Source organism: Lepisma saccharinum, chromosome 6, assembly GCF_977018435.1.
Source record: "Lepisma saccharinum chromosome 6, izLepSacc3.1, whole genome shotgun sequence".
Taxonomy (NCBI): domain Eukaryota; kingdom Metazoa; phylum Arthropoda; class Insecta; order Zygentoma; family Lepismatidae; genus Lepisma; species Lepisma saccharinum.
In genome coordinates, this window is record NC_139234.1 from 31,129,103 (window position 1) to 31,148,305 (window position 19,203).

The following is a 19,203-nucleotide window of genomic DNA, read 5'->3' on the forward strand; positions in this document are numbered from 1 at the left end:
TGTGATGGGAATATCGGATATAAATAAATCCCTCTATTGCCTTAAAATTCCCTATATTTAGTAAAAAAAAAAATACAATATTAATTATAAAAGAAATGATCACTAATTTTAGGGACATATCCAGAAATTTCTATCAAAGGACATGTAAGTGCTTTCTTAGGATAATGTAAAAGCAAATCCAGCACCTAAAAGATCATAAACAGGCTTTTCGAACGCTGTTCGAAGAGTGTTTTGAACCACGGACTACGTAATTAATAATATTTGGTTCACATTTGATATGAGATTTGTAAAATTGGTTCAATCTTCAGCTTTCATTAACATATTTATTTATTTATTAATTTTTCCACTTTTTAGCTCAATTATTACCAGCTGAGTTCATACATAAACGGAAAACAGAGATCTTAATATTTCTGATGTTTATGCCCTCCTACAAGCTAAAAACAGAAACAAGAATTTAGCACATCAATGTGTATCTAGTTTTCCCGTTTCCCGCTCATATTTAGGTTTCTCGTTTTTGCCCTTCCTGTTAGATTTTTGCTTCAGAATTCCCTGTTCCTGGAAAAAAAAACCCTCCTTCAAGCACCACCGGCTCAAATTTCCTTTGCAGTCAACCATTCATACCCGACAACGCTGGAGCCCCTCCTCCTCTTGCAGGAACTGTGTCTCGCTGGCGCGTATTCAGTGAAGCCAATCCAAGCATGATGGTGCTAAATCTCGCACAAGTTTAAAAAGTCGTTTGTATGTTGGGGATATAAATAAAACAAGAGGGACACTTTTCGTTGTGGTTGAATTTTCTCAAACTTTTCACGTATAACGTCGAACCCATGCCGTTGGTTGAAACATTCGAATTTATATTTATGTTTTTGTTATAAATTAATATTAATAATATGAAAATCACAAAACAATTTAGTAGTATGTAGCATAATTTCGGAGTTTAAACGACACCATGGATGTCCAGAAGGGGCAAGGCAAGGAGACACTTCCTGAAAAATGAATGTCAACCATTTTCACATATACAATTTCATTTCAGTCACATCAAATTGTTAATTATTGTAAGGGCGTTGCAGAAAAATGTTAACTTCAACTTGAATTAGTATATTTTAAGAAGGGAAATATACCTAGTTTACCCCAACCCTTGAAAAAAAAAATGCTTTGCTTAATCCGCCCTGGTGGAAAGAAATACTGCGGACGTCCATGAACAACACTTTTTCTAAACATGAGGTTTGCAACTCTGCTGTAAGCCTGTGGTCGTAGGTTTACAAACCTAGGGTTTGGCCATGTTTGGCCCGCTCTTCTCGATCCAGATACGGTAGGCACTGCTCCTTCCTGGTCAGAAATTTGTAAGTCAACATTCAGACGGCTTACAACTTTCCGCAAGCAGAAGGCGGGAGTTCCCATGGTGCTGAAGTGTTGCAATCTAACAAACAGGATCTCGAAGACTGGTATCGGTCCGAGTTGAACTTTGAAGTTTTTAGGAATTTTGCCATATAATTACATACATTTTACTAGAACTAATAAAGTGTAAGCCCGGCTTACACGGCTTACATGGACGCTCCGCGCCTGATGAGATCTCATAATGAGAATATTGTCAATTGCAGTTTCGGAACTAGTTTTTATTCTAGTAGGCTTTTTAATTATGTAGTTAATACGTATTATAAGATAACGGTAGTGCCAATATAAGATTCCGCTTAGGGCAGTGATCTTGTTTCCTTGACTTCGTCGTTATCTGTTGTCATTCAAACGAGTATCCTTTGCTTCTGGTTGACCGATTGCCTCCTCTTGAGCGAAAGGTCAACTTGGATGATAACAGGGAAAGACATCGTACGGCTTTCATTCTGACCTAGATCTCATGGAGAGAATAACGGAAGATTTCCTGCAGAGAATTCTCAGCGACGAATCGCCCAGCTGTAAGATCGCCCAGTATAAAGTGAGCGATGCCGTGGCTCGCGGAGAGAATTTCATGTCTCTCACCTTCCGAGTGGATGTGGAACTGGCTTCCTGTGACAATGAAGAAACGAAGAAGCATCTGATCGTGAAGTTGCAGCCGAACAACGCAGTCATGAGGGAGAGGTTTATGACCGGAAGAGCCTTTTGCAAGGAGGTGTTGGTGTACAAACACATCCTTCCAGCCTTCGTGACCTTTGCTAAGGGAAAACGTGTCGAGAACCCTTTGTCCTTCTTCCCCAAGTGCATCGGAGGGATGGCGGATGGCAGCGTCAACGACTTCCTGGTGCTGGAAGACCTGAAGCCTTTGGGGTTCAAGATGGCCGAGAAGGGGAAGGGTCTTGGCTTGAGTGAGTGCGAGTTGGTGATGAAAGCTCTCGGTAAATTCCACGCCTTCTCCCTCGCCATGAAACAGGAAGATCCTGAAAGTTTCGAAGATCTTTGCAGGGATATGGATGAGTTTTTGTACATACCTGAAAAAGAGGAAGATTTCTCAGCATCCATTACTAACAGTGTAGATCTAGCCATACGTGCGTTTCAGAGCAAATACCCTGGTACCACTGTACCGGACAGAATAGCGAAACTCAAGAACGGATACTACCTGAAGTTATGTGACTTAGTGAAACCAAAGAGTAGGTTATCTGTCATTTCTCACGGAGACTGCTGGGGCAACAACCTATTGTTCAAGTACGACAACAATGGAGAAGTGTCTGAAGTAAAGTTACTTGACTTGCAGATCTCTCGCTACGCCTCTCCAGCCATCGATCTCCAGTATTTTCTGAACATGAGCACAACGAAGAATATTCGGAGCAAACATCTGGATCAGCTTCTGCACGTTTACCACGAAAGTATCAAGAGATTCCTCAAGGTTTTGGGGTCCAACCAGCACATCTCCTTCAGCACTATCGAACAAGAGTTTAACGACTATAAGATATATGGATTGTTCTCAGCAGTGTGGATCTTACCACATGTGCTTGTTGACACTAAAGCTGTACCAGGTGTGGAAGAATTAACTGAAGAAGATGTCGCCAAAGTGGGGAAAGCAAACAGATGGAACTCAGCCATCACGTCGGACTATGAAGAAAGAATAGTGGATATTCTCATTGATAACATATCCTCTGGTGTCATATGAACGAACGCCAAGTGTTTTCCCCAAGTGTAAGAAACGATATGAAATTTTCTCTCAAGACGGATTAATCAGCGTTTGTGTGATGAACGACTGGCTGGTGTTAGTGCTGAGGATAAACTTATTTGTCATTTTTTAATTTCAGTTAATTTCCATCACTTTTCTACCTCGTGAATTAATAGCGACGATGACGATGAATGATAAACTATGGAGACACACAATGATAATGTTCAGAGTTCGAACCTGTTACCTTTAGCTTCGTAGCGCGTACCGCTGTTCACTCCACACCGGAGACCGGCAGAAACTTCTAATCGAGGAGGCAAGGAAAATTATATAAAAAGTGTTTTTGTGACAGCTGCGTCTCTTATTTTTGCATGTTGGATGTGATTAGTCTCAATGGCTAATGTATTTTGATGTGATATTAATTTTAACAACTTTAGCGTGATGACTTCTTATTTAGCAACCATAATGTGCTACATATTGATAAGAAGGAGCTGGGAGTTTCGAAATTTAGGTAAGAATTGTGTACGTATAAAGCAATAAGAGAAATTACTGTCTTGCTTCAGGATCTAGGTGTCCCATTATTATTGCCGGTGACTGTACATTGACGTATATGCAGGGTTGGAATATTTATTCCAAATCGGGCGTACACTACGATGTATTTTCCAACATTTGGACACATTTGGACACGGTAGATATACGTAGTTATACCGGTCCGTGAAGGCCGAACACTTTGTTTTACAAGTTTTTTGACGTGAGTAAGATATATTTGCGAGCAGTCTTCGAAAATACCGGTCTGAAGTCCCAAAATGCGACTAGAAGTTTTAGTTTTGGTCCTATGTACAATTAATTCAAGTCGCCTCATTTGGCGAGTTGATTCACGGCCTCTGACGATGACTAGGTAGCAGCTGCATTGCACGATGTGAGCTGTTCCCAAAGTAATTCACTAATTTCTTAATCGACGAGTTTGCTGTAATGCCCGCAGCCAAAACTAGAGCTCTGACTTTCTTTGTAACTTTAACTTTCGAAATATGCACATACAAAAAAGGTATAGTGCTCCCCTGTGCTTAGCACCACGCCATGAAGGCGTATAGGAGGTGTGGAGGTAACGCCCCACACTTTCTTGATCCGGTCGTCGTGAGTGGGGGTGATGTGATCAGCATCACGCCCCTGACCGCCTTTACCCCCCAGGGTTTCCCCCAGGTACCCATGTTATTCGACGCTGGGTGTGCGGCATACACATGTAACAAAATATGGTGAAATATGTAAATGACTCAGATCGTGACTTCAGAAAGTTGTTACAAATTCCCACTCACGTTCTGTCTATTTTTAAACATCAAATTGCACTTGCCAAGCGAATACGCGACCGAACGTACCACCGACAAAACGTACGTACCACCTGCCGGCTACCTGCGAAGGGTCTTCTAAGGGTCTTCTTCACTTTATCCACTCTTTGGACTGGCAAATGCATATATAGCTATTTTGGCGTGTTTAAAATCAGCTAACCTGACCTAGCCTAGCCTAACCTAACCTAACCTAACCTAACCTTTGTCGTGTAGGTTGCTTAGAGTATCGTTGTAAATCTTGGTAATTGGCGTGTCTTCCTCTCGAACCCTTTTCTTCGCCTGTTGCATACGCTTCTTCACATCTAACTGAGCATCATTCGGGACTCCACAAACGTGATCACTCGACGGGCCACTGACCACTTTATTCTCTTTTGATTTTAAGTTCAAGCGTTTTCCTTGAAGTGGTACGTTTTGTCGCGGAGTAAATATTTTCAAGGTAGGTGTTTATCTGAGTGGTACGTTGTGTCGTGAAAGCCCAAGTGGTGCGTTTTGTCGCTCGCTTGTACGTTCTGTCGGGACACCTGCCAAACACTGAATGAATACGATTAAGTGCACTCCAAATGTTATTTTTTTGATTACATAATCACCAGCAAAGTGCAAACTAACGTTTATGTCTTTCATACATTGGTATTGGGTCTCTCTTAAATGAGGTATGTTTTGGGCTGCTAATTTCACTTATTCGCAACTATGTTTTCAAATTTGACGACTATGTTTCATGTATTAGGCATCAAATGGCGATTAAGTGTCCAGGTCGAGTTTCGAACACTGTTTGAGAGAGTACTCACTAGAATGGAGCGTCGAAGTGGAAGCAGAAAAGGACGGCGATTTTTTTTTATTATTATTTTTTTTTAGCGTCGCTTCTCTGTCACTGATCGCGATGTGAGTGATGATATGAATTTCATGAAGGGAGACCCACAGAGAACGTCAGGATTCGAACCCAAGCGTAGCGCGTTTGACAATAGGGTCTAATGGTAAAAGGGCGAACCCTGTGAGTCAGTTCAGCCCTGCTAGAACGAAACTGACACAGAAAGTGTCAACATTTTCAAACGCTAAGCTTACGCAGTGTTCCCCGTATGCCATTCTCAAACTATCCACGATAAATGTAAGTATATTGTGAATAAAATACGTAGATTCACACGATCTTTGAAAATCGGCAATCAGAAATTATATAACGTAAACAGTTTTTAAAATTCAGTAGCAGGAAAGCGACTTAGAGCAGCCAAATTCGAATCAATGAAATCAACTTCTAAGATGGCACACTGCACAGAACCCACTCACTAAGGAGAGCAGACAATCTCTTCCTGCACCCACTGGCAGAGTCACGTGCTCCTGCTTCCGCTCCATAGGTAGCTCGGTTGACATCCACCACGAGGTCGAATCGAACGTTGTGTTCCGTACATTTATATCAGATAACTGATTTTTGGCGTGTAGTGTGTCTTTGTGCGTTTGTACTTCATGTGAAGAGTTCATATAAGGTGACAGTTGTGTTATGTTGACCTATCATTCAGCGATTTCCCGGGCAGAAATATCCTGTGTAGAAGCTGTTCTGTGGGTATGTATACGTTTTTGCTGTTCGTTTGTTTATATCGATGTCAATAATCAACCATTCTCCTTATAATTCTAATTCACGGTTCATATCAGGTACGTTATATTTGTTCGCTTTCGTTTTGCGCCTCATGTATCTCATCAATCCGTGTCTTGATTCATAATTGCGATGAATTTACATAAATAGGAAAAGGAATTTAAAAAATGAAATACAATGTCAAAAATATATTATGGATGTCTGTATGTACGCGGACGGGGTATTAGAAATGGAGCGAATGTTCAATGTAGAGAATGTCTCAAATTTCGTTAATATTTGGTATACTAACTAAATTTGGTCTTCTAATCACGAATCTATTGTTAGAATGCGAGGGTCACGTGTGGAAATCGGGGAAAAAGCCCATATAAGTGGATTTTTTTAGAGCTGTATCGCATTGTTTTACGAACAAAATTTAACTAAGCTTGCCTAACCTAACCTAACCTTACCGGAAATGGGGCTATTCGTGAATGGTTTGTTTGGCTGCCCGTCAATGGTTTGTGGGGCTACCCGTACATAATGTAAAATTTCTACACGTAATCCCCGCATTTTAACAACAGATTAGTGATTAGAAGGCCAAAATTAGTTAATGTACCAAATATTAACGAAATTGGAGACATTCTCTGTATTCTTCATTCTTACCTTAGAAATATAAGTCAGGCATGTTATGCTACTAGATATTCAGTACAACAATTTAAACAACTACTGTGTATGTGTCGAGGAGGGGGGATATTATAATTTCATTGTATCTTACAAATTTTACGTGGCTATGTTTTGAACCTCTTTAGCTTGAGAATTAGTGTTGAATTGAAGCTATGAAGTAATGGACAAAAGTTAGTTTCAATTCCATTAAATATACCAGAACCGTTGAACAGTTTGAACACACCGTTTAAACTTCAAGACAAGATTTGGGCCCAAGTTTCGATTAATTACTATTTCATCAGGGCAAGGTACGTACACAGGTACTTTTACATGGTTCGATTTTTATTTATGTCTGTTAACATATACTTCGGAGTTTTAGCGATTACTTACTGCGTGTTTGCTTTACAATGGGTTTTCCCTTTCCATATACTACTCTTTGATTATTTTCTTGCCTCCAGCCATTCGTTTACTGTCGTTCTTGTTACGGACTACTGTTGCCATCTACGTCACGTGTGGAGTGCGAAGAGGTTTCTGAATCGGTCCGTTTACCATGTGAGTTTGGTATCCTCTGTGCCGGGCACCTCTGGAACAAGCGAACGAAAACAAGTCTCTGCGGAAGTAGCGATGCGAGACGGCTCCACCAATGAAGACGTGAAAAGAAATGGGATTGCGTGGAGAGGAAAACGACTGCAGTACCAGCTTTCGCAGCAGCGTGTACTGCTTCTCTCTGCCCGCTCGATCCACCCTCCTTCTCTGCCGCTATGACCTAGGTCTTCCTCCACAGATATTGGAGATAGTGTATAGTTAAGGTTGGTCAAGATTAGGGCCTTTACCATTGAAGAAACGTCACTAAATGCTTTCATAGTTAGGTTATACTGAACGCAACTCCAACAGGCGGATGACCTTGACGGATATTTCTGGCCCTTTCTGTCCTCCAATCGTCTTCGGGGGTGTGTGGCTCGATGGGTGTCAACAAACTTAGTTGCGAAGTGAAAGCTGTAGGGGTAACATCTCTCTCCCGAAGCAACGTTCCCAAGCGTACTTCTGTTTTGCCAGTAGTCTATTTGCGTGTTTGTAGAGTGTTTGCATGTGAAACTCCCTCATGTAGGTCCACGTGTGCAGTTGTACCATTAACCCCGCTGATTTCTGGTGCTGCCCGAGAAAAGTCTTTCTCGCTTTACAGTACGTTTGGCAACATGTGGTGGACCCATTTGTTTCGTCCAGCGAACAACGTTCGGTAGCTTGTGACTTGACAATGCCCGATTTCAGTCAACTGATCGCCGATTCGCTGTTTCCCAGCCGGCAGTTGGAGTTGCGTTCAGTATAGCCGAGTCACGACACCCCTTCGAGCCAGCCTCGTGTGAGCAAGTAAATACGGCAGTAGTCTGTGGAAAGCCTTGTCGATGGGAAGCTGAATGTTTGCTTACAATTTCCTAGAATTTTCGCCCGACACATGCGACTACTGCCGCGCACCGTGCCGATTGGCCTTGACAAATCTCCTATTGTTTCAGTCGAATGTGTTTTCCCTTGCTGCGTGTTTTTCGCCGAACGCAAAGGCCAAGGTTCAAATTTAGTGTAACGGTGATTTCCACAATTCTGCGATACTTCGTCTTTCTCCTGTGAAACTTTGAAAAAAATCATAAAACATTCTTAACCTTTACAGTTACCGAGACACGAGGCATTGAAGGAAAATAAAAAAATCGACCCCTCGCCCCAAAAAATATTTGCATATTTGTCATTACTCCTTGCCAAACGGATAGAAAAGTACCTATTGCTGTCTCCATCTATTCATTCATTCATTCCTTTCTTTGGAACCTAACAGCTTTTATGCCGTTTTTTGTCCATAACAATAATACACATATAAAATGTACACAATTGTTTTACAATAAAATTATCAGTCCTTCCCCCAAATTTACAGATATTACATTTTTTTACTAAAAAAAGAACACTTTGCCTTTTACAATTATATGTTACACTTCCTTAAAAATGATAACAAACTATAACCAATCCACACATCTGGATTAACAACTAACTTAACAAATTTGTTGGAAACTGAACCTTTAGATTATTTAAAGTTTTATACAAGATATTTCTCTCTCTATTATATTTTGAGCATTCCAGTATTATATGTTGTGCATCTGCACTTTCCCAGCCACATTCACATTTCTTATTGTTCGTTATTACAATTTTGGATAAATGTTGCCTAGTACACAAATGGCCCGTTCTCATTCTATTAATTAATGCAATTACATTTCTTGCAGCACTTACATGATGAAACCATGGTTTTTGTGTTTTGAATTCAGCAAATGTTCTGTATGATTCTCCAACTGTTGTAAGTTCATTTCGAAACCAATCAAACCATTCAGAATTTTCTTCTTTACTCTAGGGAGAAGATCCGTATAGTATAATGATAAGTTCGTAATATTTGGAAGACGCACTGCTTTATTGCACATTCATCTATATGTGAATTACCTGTAATATTGCTATGAGCTTTAACCCAAGAAAACTCAATGGTTTTTCCAGATTTTTGTATTGTTTGAACTAATTGTATACAATTTACAATATAAGGGGATAAATTGTAAAGACTTTTGTAAGAAGATTTAAGAACCTGTAATACACTTTACGAGTCAGTAAATATTAGATACCCCTTCCTCCTTTTGCCCGTTCTCGATTGACAATGAACTGAATTAGTCCCTAAAATATCAAACTTACTTACTTCATTGATGGCAGCACAGAAGAATGAGTTTTTTCTTGGTTATAAAAATCATATAAGGCTGGGAAATTTACTTTTATATCTCTGTACAGGACAAGTTGAGTTCCACCATTTCCGGAAACATTTGAATTGTAGACACTCAGATGTTACGTGGAATGGGCAGAATCATGTGATGTAGCGTATATTTTGAGGTGACTAGCTTCAGATATTGAATGAGCAGAAACCTTGCAGTTACCATGAAACCGAGTTGAAATCCAACGAAGATTTCCAATGCGCAATGAAAAACACAAAGAACATTAATGAGATTTGCCGACACAATTCTCTTGAAGACTGAATATACTAAATTCTTCTCAAGGCTCAAGATGATAATATCCGACCTTCGTGACGGAGTGGTTAACACATTGGGGTCTCACGACGGGCATAGCCCGCAGTGCACTTAAAGTCAATGTGGACGAACGACGGGCATAGCCCATCCTGCAGTATGCAATCGCTTTGCCGATTTAACGACGGGCTATGCTCGTACTTCGTCTCATGCGCGTGTTCATTGAAGCCGCTCTGTTGAAATTCCGATGCTAGGTGACTCATGTGCTATTTTTATCTCGAACCTGTGACTGTTTGTTGTCGGGTTGATGTACTGTGCATTGTTTAGAATGGCGTCTTTAGATCCAGACTGCATAGAGGATTCCGCCTCAGAGTTTGAAGTTAGCGACGATTTTGATGATGCAGATGAATTTGAAGATTTGGAAGGTAGGTTATATTCGTAATAATTATTGTCGACAATATAAACAGTGTTGCAAACTCTATTATTTTATGAATGAAGTGAGAAGAGGTATTTTTTTTGGGTCTATTCATCTTGCCTCTTCCTTGATTCTCCTACATGCACTGATGTATTTTTAGTTTTTCCATTTATTATTTTGTATAGTGTATGTAAAATGAAAATTTATTTTATTTATTTAGTTTATTTATTTATTTGTTTAATTTTTACAGATGACGCAGAACCAACTGATACATCGTCTGGTCCTGTCCTGCAGCCACTTTTTCATACAAAAGATAATTACTTGCAATTTGTAATTATTTGTTGTTATGTGCACATAAGAATTATTCTTATGCAAGATTCAAAAGATGTATTGATAGTTTATGTAGTTAATTATTGAAATTTCCAGATTACGAACTTAAAATATCTCTATATTAACATTTGTTACAATGTTGTACTTTTTTTCTTCTTCACAAAACATTGCTGAAAAAAATATTAAAAAACGTCTGAAAATGAAAATAAAATTTAACAAATGTTTGTTCATTGAAAAGAGGAAGTTTTGTAGATTTAAGAAAAATGTTATAAATAAAAACAAATTAAAAATATTTTTTCTATGATTTTTTGAAAAACAACCAAAAACCGCAGACCACTGCTGTATTATGAGACCAGACCCGAATGTGTTAACACAGCGGGGTACAAGGCCAGGAGTCCCGACACTCTTTGCGAGTATCCATTCATCAATATATCATCACTCATCCTCATATTCGCGATTAGCCGAAGGTGACAGAAAAGCGATGTAAAATAAACCAATTCAATCAAGCAAATAATGAAAAGGTGTCCTTGTCTTGAAAATGTCCTGAGTGCCAATTTTTCATTCATCTGTATTGTATTCGTATTTTCAATATGTTAGATTACTTTTCGGCCATTTTTAGCTAACCATGATGGGAATGAATGATGATTAGGTGAAATTGATGAACGGACAGTCACAGAAGAACACCCATGGCTAGGTTGGTACTCCGACTCGAAATTCTCTGGGAGAAGAACGGTAGTCTACCATTCCTCTAACACATTACTAGATAGAGGTCTTTTTAAAACGCCTAGATGTTTGCGCAAGTAACAACCGCTTGATCTTGTTCCGATCACATTTTTTCGCCCTAGAGTTTGGGAAATACGGATTACACAGTATTTTCAGTATTGTAAATAAAATATTGATAACCTCCAAAGTATTGTAAATTTAACCCTAGCTTACTCGTGCCGTACGAGACACCTACGAGGCCCATACATCTTCTTTTTTTACTAAAATTTAAGAAAGCATTTCTTATTGAATCACTGCTTCTCATGTTGCTTATGTAGTTCAGTTATATAATAGTGATAATATTTACAAACATTACCATCATTAATAAAAATTAAGAACAAATTATTGGGTGAGTGTTCATTAAATCTAAAAAAGAAAGAAACATATTAATGTTGCATGAAGGCATTTATTTTGTTTATACACTGCAACTACAGCAATACAGAAACGTCGGGAACACCCTAGGGAACCAAAAGAGCTTTACCTTTTTTTACCCATATTCCACAACCTCCACCTTATTTACCTTTTTTAAAAAACTGTGTTCGTACCATGTATCTGAAGAAAGTACTTACATCATAATAAGTATGATTAAATTTCCAATTAATTTCTAGTAGAATAGTTATCTCATATATATTTCTATACAAATTCCTTTCCCTTAAAAACAGATCGGAACAACCAATCAGAAGTCTTAGAGCTAAGTACATAATTGTAGCTTCTAACTGGTCGTCATTTCATGGAACTTGCAAATTTCATTGTGCCATTGGACTTGTGCGAATGTATGAAACTGTGAGTAATCACTCATGTTTTAATCTTGCTGAGAATTCTTCCACTTCTGAACTTTAAAATGACAGTATTATCATTCCTTATCAATCAATATATTACCAATCATCTTAAGATTTGATTATACTCGACTTTTACGCAGAACGTGACCGTTGGCATAAATCCCAAGTTTTAATGATAAAAACAACGTGGGTTATCAGTACTCAAACGGCCGGTAAAAAAAAGACCATTGATGAATTGTTACTATACTTGACATACACGTTGAACTTACCCGCTCACGCATTGTTAGTAGATAATATTTTCTGCTTGGAAACTGCGTATATGAACAAACAAGTCGTCTAAGTTCTACAGATACTAACATGATATAACGAACGCACTTACAAGTAACATTTTCTGATTTTTGGTAACGGTAACTCTAGCTCAGTTACTTCTGTTAATAAACAACGAAAACAACAGTAACTCTTCTTTACGTTTTCGAATGGAAGAAAGCTCGCATTTAGGAAAAAATTACCTCTGTATTTTCATATTTAGAATATGGGGTTCTTTACTGAATAATTTAACAAAATTAATTCAAATTTAGATAATTATCACTGGAAAAGGGACAGCCTTATTGTAATTGATCTGTGAATTATGTTTCACGAAATTAATCTTACTTGATGCTGCGTTAGTTGTAACGGACATGAGTTATTTTTCAAATGTGGTAATTATAACAGAGTTACTTTCTGAAGAAGTAATTGTGACTTTAATGCGTTACGTACTTTTAAAAAAATAACTTTCGGGAAAGTGATATTTCATAGCTTTTATAGATCTTTCTTCAAAAGTCATCTTTATTAATACGCTATTTTTCATTGCCCTGTAATATGTAATAAACAATAAACATTGTCGCATGAAATTCTCTTGTATACTTTTAATTGTGTATTACTACACTCCTACATAAGTGAGGAAACACACTAAAGTACCAAGCTACACCGGAAGCACGATGCATGTTATTCATTGTTAAAACGTGCAGAAACAAATGATGGCAGTCACACTAAAGTCTTGTAGTGTCACTTCAGTGTGAATCCTTTAATTTGTTTCCTAGTGTTTATAAACGAGCAGCATGAATCGTGCTTCAAGGAAACACGTAGCCTCTTACTTTCGCTGCGTATCCTAGCTAAGGTTTGAATACCACAGAAATTGGGAGCAAAGATATTGAAGTTGTAGCATACTTGTATGTGTGTGTGTGTGTGTGGCGGCTAGATGGCGGAACGCTTTCAGTGGTTGACTTTCGATTCAGTCACCGAAGTTACAGGAATGAATCCTGGCGTGTGCATGGGTGTTCTTTATGAGTGTTCCTTCATCAATTTTATCGCATCATCACTGATCCTCGTAGTCTCAATTAGCCAAAAAGTGGGTATATTTTGTTGCGTCACATTCCATCCTTAACATTAACCGCGACGATGAGAACGAATAGCGCATTTTCTTCCAAGCTGACCTTATTTATGTACACTGGATTTTTTTCGGAGGGAGATGCAATTGTAAATGGATATTAGATATCTGCATTTGGGGGAATACACAATACAATATTTCGTATTTACCACTTTTAATCATAGTTTTAAAAATTGCTCAAAGAAAAAAGTGATACGTAATAGGGGATAATTTTAAGGGTAGTTTTCATTTACCTCTTTGGTTTTTCCCGAGTTCTTTACTGCTATCATTGGAAAATTAGATTTTTCTCAAAATTTTGGAAAGGGATGTAACCCCTCAGCCCCCTCCTGCTTACGCCAGTGTTGGTGAGTGAGTGTGTGTTTATGATTGAATATACAATGATATTTCGAACAAATGTTCGACAATGATTTTCGAATAATAACTATAAAAGAGATTTTACTATCTTAGACACAATTATTTTATCTAAAATAACATGAAATTCAAATACTACTAAGGGTTCAAACCGTTACAAATGTGCCAGTTATTAGTATTTAAAGTGCATAAATGACACTCTACATTTAGGACTTCTTACAGCAACGTTAAACGTTTAAATATCCGTTTTCCTCCATATCGTCCAGGACCTCATTTATGCGTGATACCAAGATATGATTCTGTTCATAGTCGGTGTAAAAAGGGTTCGTCTCCGCACTATAAATTTCTTCTTCCGTAATGGAATCCAAGTCAGGCACTTTATCAGGTTCAGCTACAATGAAAGGAATGATGGTCAGCGCAGTAAGAATCCCAAACATGTATTTGTCTTTCATTTCTTTCTTGAGCATTTCGAAAGTGAATGCTCCGGTGTCCACACCCAAGATCTTCAAGGACACCGAAAAGCTCTTGTGGTAAATCCGAAGAAGATCCTCCAAGTGCTTATCACGTAGTTCCTTAGAGGTGCTCAGGAACAGGAAATAGAGAATGTCCAGGACAGGAGAAGCGTACCGGGATATCTGGAAATCTAAGAACTTCACTTCCTTTAACACCTGAGAACCTCCTTCCTCTTCGTAGCGAAACAGAAGATTGTTGATCCAACAATCGCCATGATTCAACACTGCTATTGGCTCCTTGGGTTTGCAAAACTCGCTCATCAGGTCATAGCATGCATGCTTCAACACCTCCAGCTTTGGGATGAACTTGGCCCTCGCCGGGTATTGTTTGATCAAAGATAAGATGGAGTTGATTGTTGTCACCGTGTAGTGTCCTGCCATCTCCTTGCATTCGGGGCAGTACAGCTTGTCCTTTTTGCACCTGACCGTCTGCTCGAATGCTACTGGGTTTGCACTCTTCAGAGCATAGGACAAGGAGTGGAACTTGCCGAGTTCTTCCATAACCATTTTGCAGTGGTGGAAGTCAACCCCTTTCCTCCTGTCGGCCATTCTGAACCCGAACTGAGCTAAATCTTCAAAGACGATTGCCTCTTTCCCTTCGGTGGTTTGGGTAAAAAGACAGCGTGGAATTGAACTCAAGAGAGATGCAGAAACATTCTGTTTCCTTTCGAGCCTGATGAACTCTGGAAACACCTCCTCGTACATGGACACTTCCCGGTCGAACACACCAGTCTCGCGTATCCACTTCCGTCGCAATTCGATCTCAGGTACGCATTTGATCACTAACTTGTAAACTCTGAAGCCACGGCTCGAACTGGCTTTCACTGATGATCTCAGGACTATGGTTGCATAATTGTCTCCTGCGTTTGTCCCAGGATACACTCTGCACTCCTCTACTTCGAGCTGGAGGTCCTGTTCTCCAATTCTGATGGCTTCTTGGAGAAATTGCTTATTGATCCAGAAATGGGACTCTTGGGCCATCATTCACTCTACAATAAGATCTGGAAACAAACACAAAACCAGACAAAAACTTTAATACTATCATTCAAAAAGATATTAGTGACATAGCACAAAAGGAAAAAAATCAGAGTAAGTTATCATTAGATACATGTATAATACTTACCATTTTGTAACACCATTAAGCCTTGTTTCCATGATTATGAAAAAACTAAATATGCTGACCAAGGCAGTAATTTATTTTATTAAAAAACATAAACTAAACGTAACGTTTCAACCTTCTAGCAAGGTCTTCTTCAGACTCTGTATCAAGTACAAATGTAACAAGATACAAAAAACAGGGCATTATATATACACACAAACATTACTCCCTCCAGACTATTAGAAAGTTGTTCTGGAACTTTCTAGCAGGTGGCTTTCCCTTGTCAAATGTACTTTCACCTAAAACGCTAAACATTTTTACTTCCATATATAATGTGGTTGGACTTTCATCTCACGCTCTTTTTCATTCATTTTCTTTCTTCTCCTCTCCTCTTTCTCTCTTGTCCTTTCCATTCTTTCTAACACCTTCTTCCATTCTTTGTTTAACTTCAGTCCCCCATTCCAGTTCATTGTGTCTTCTTCACAAATAACGGAAGAAGATGTTAGAAAGAGTGGAAAGGACAAGAGAGAAAGAGGAGAGGAGAAGAAAGAAAAATGAATTAAAAATGACATGAAAGTCCAACCACATTCTATATGGAAGTAAAAATGTTTAGCGTTTTAGGTGAAAGTACATTTGACAATGGGAAGCCACCTGCTAGAAAGTTCCAGAACAACTTTCTAATAGTCTGGAGGGAGTAATGTTTTGTGTGTATATAATGCCCTGTTTTTGTATCTTGTTACATTTGTACTTGATACAGAGTCTGAAGAAGACCTTGCTAGAAGGTTGAAACGTTACGTTCAGTTTATGTTTTTTAATAAAATAAATTACTGCCTTGGTCAGCATATTTGGTTTTTTCATTACCATTTTGAAATTTTAAGCCATTTTTCCATGTGGAGTCTTATGGTTTATGGATGATATAAATATACAAGGATAATATAAGAATAATACTAAATACTTCTAAAAGCATTAAAAGAGATTGGTGTGGAAGTTAGCGAAGAGACAACTAAACCCATGCTGTACGCCAGTATTAGTTAATGATCAGAATTTATTATAATTACTGATAACAACTTGGTTGAATCGTTATCATTTTTGCCAGTTTTCAAGATCTATCTCAACGTTGTCCTTACAGCCTTGTCTTAACCTTCATATATCATCAAGTTTCCGGACAAGGTCAAGTTTTTCTAAGAGTTTTACAAAATTAACAATATCAAATCAAATTATACATATTGTAAAACAGGAAATTGACAACAGATTTCATTAGCATAATATAGTATATGTTATTTTCTACTGACAAATTGTTGAAAATAAAATCCTTAGAAAAACCTGATCTTGTCGGGAAATCTGATGGTATTAGAACTGCATGAAGACCAAGACAAAGCTGGGAGGACAACATTGAGACAGACCTTGAAGAGACTGACGAAGATGGTAAAGGTTGAACTGATCTTTATCAGAACAGAGACACGTGGAAGGCTCGTGTTGCTGCGGAAAGAAACCTCCGATATTTGGAACACCAAGAGTTAGTTAGATGTAACTGTGAAATACTCTTCAAAATTAGCGTCGTCTACTCTAAAAACAACGTATTGTTGAAATGTGCGATTTTTTTTTGTAAGAAGTAGCTGGTAGAAATGCAATATTTATCAAGGATATTCACTTCTATCAGGAAAGTTAATAATACGAGATGTTGTTGAACAATGAAAATGTCGAAGAGAACAGATGTTAAAGAAGTAGTACAGAGTAACATTTACGAGAATGGGCCAGTGGCAGGGTGCCCGCAGAGGGGATTCATGACCAGTGGCGTAGCGTTATAGTACGCCCGGCGTTCCCAGATTTAAAATTTCAAAAATGCTTAAATGCTGTGATTATAAAGTAAAACGTGACTAATTTCATATATGTTTGACCTTCATGGCATTATAATGGCTATTTTTCGCGATCCGCTTGCAACGCTCCACTCTCAACACTCGTTCTAGCATCTCTTTTCAATGCCTTTCCCGGCCGGACGCCGAGCAGGTTCGGCGTACAGGACTCCTATATTCCTTGCTGTCTTTATGGAGGGAAAGCTTCCATTTCTACAGCACGCGCGTAAATGGGCTCTCTTACGCCAGCGTACGAGAGGTCTACCGTGATTGGTTCATGTGACCCTTCCTCCCTTCTGAAGCAGACGACAGCGGCAGAATTCCTACCCGGTTCTTCGCTCTTCGCGCTCATGCAATTCGTGCTATGTGATGCTACAATACGCAATATTGACTGACGTAACTTTACCAATCTCAAATATACCGCTTCTTAATGGCCACTGCATTGTATAATTTATCGCACGAACAGCGATGTTTATTAGAAACTAAAAGATCAACACAGTTTTTGTCAAATAAGTTGGTGAAGTCCTCGTGGTAGAAATTCAGCCTGTGGCTGCTCTACCACTTAACCCGCAAAACTATTATTTTTTTATTGTATTTTTTCGTTATTATCTAACTACTTAATATTGTGTGAATGGAAATGTTTAGCATTCATTTGAAAACTCTTAACATCGAATTGTCTCTGGACAAAATTATTTTAAAATGTTTATCAGCATTCTCAAGATGTAATAAACAGTGGTCTGAATTACTAATCGGCACTGTTACGTCAGTAGAGTGTACAATATTTGGATCATCCACTCTGCTTTTCACAGTGCGCCAAGACGACAGAGGTCCCTGGTTCGAATCCCGGCGTGAGCACGGGTGTTCTTTGTCAGTGTCCCTTCATCAATATCATCACTCATATTCATATTCGCAATTAACCAAAAGTGGTAGAAAAGCGAAGTAAAATAAACCAAATCAATCAGTAGTTGGATCGCCCACAACAATGACATCTACTGTTGTGCAGAGGCGCTTGTGATTCAGGTAGGTTTTTAATGACTTGCGTCATGCAGAAAGATATAAAAAAAGGTATAGAACACCAGAGTTCAAAACATCTGTGGCATAGTGAGGCATCTAATTTTCTAGCTAAAACATGCAATGATGATGTTTTATTGAAAACCCAGCTTACTGCAGGCAAATAATACCTGTGGCGACTAATACCATAAGTAAATTATTAAGCAAGAAAGGGCCGACTCTTCCTTCGGACTTGGCGTTCTCACCCGAAATGTCCATGCTACGCCACTGTTCATGACCCACCTGCGTCATGGTATTTTGGGGGGGGACTACAAGCATTTTATATCAATTCTACTTCACACAAAAATCGTTCTTTGATTGACTTGTTATTTATTCATTTTTAGTTATGGTTATTATGTACAGTTTTTCTACCTACCTGTGGGTGATCGCGACGATGGATTTCAAATGAAACACCGCCTCTTATGCCTTTAGAATCGGTTTGAAAGGAGGAGACGTGCTGTTTGCATTAATACAACATTAGTCAAGCAGACAAACTATTAAGAATAAGGTTCAGTACACTAACAATGGCAGTGAGTCTGAGCAGGTTTGTACGTTTAATGTTAGCAAACATGAAAGCTTAAAGTACCTACAGTAAGCATATATTGCTTAAATATGTCTGTATTATATTGTTCCGCAAATTCTGTCTGACCAAGATAATTTAAGTAAATAATTCGGCATAAAGGGAGGGTGTAAGAAGAATGTTCTACCTTTTTTTTGGGGGGGGGGATGGGCACCCCTGGCCAGTGGAGACATACCGAATATACCCCAGTATATATTCGACCACAGCCCTTCAGTTACAATACTTAGACATTAAAAAATCCATTTCGGAAACTCTGAATCAATATGTTTTGCACATACAAACAGGCTAACAAAATCACTTTCGCCTCGTATTCGCCAAAGAGCCTTTTGATACTCATTGCAACAATTACAACCTAACAAATACATTCACAACCG

At 38.7% G+C, this 19,203-nt stretch overlaps 2 protein-coding genes and 1 long non-coding RNA gene across 3 annotated transcripts in view; 2 read left to right on the top strand and 1 right to left on the bottom strand.

Moving 5' to 3' along the window:
- Positions 1 to 1,849: 1,849 nt before the first annotated feature.
- LOC145989032 (uncharacterized) lies at positions 1,850 to 3,076 on the top strand. The gene has a single exon (XM_083124330.1). The coding sequence runs from the start codon at positions 1,850 to 1,852 to the stop codon at positions 3,074 to 3,076; it is 1,227 nt and encodes a 408-aa protein (XP_082980456.1).
- A 2,675-nt stretch (positions 3,077 to 5,751) lies between these two features.
- LOC145988669 (uncharacterized) overlaps positions 5,752 to 19,203 on the top strand; it is a 91,009-nt gene continuing 77,557 nt past the window's right edge. The window contains exon 1 of the long non-coding RNA XR_014441774.1: positions 5,752 to 5,968. This is a non-coding gene — a long non-coding RNA (uncharacterized LOC145988669). The remainder of the gene's footprint in view (positions 5,969 to 19,203) is intronic.
- Positions 13,963 to 15,228, bottom strand: LOC145988939 (uncharacterized). Its single transcript, XM_083124245.1, has one exon. The coding sequence runs from the start codon at positions 15,226 to 15,228 to the stop codon at positions 13,963 to 13,965; it is 1,266 nt and encodes a 421-aa protein (XP_082980371.1).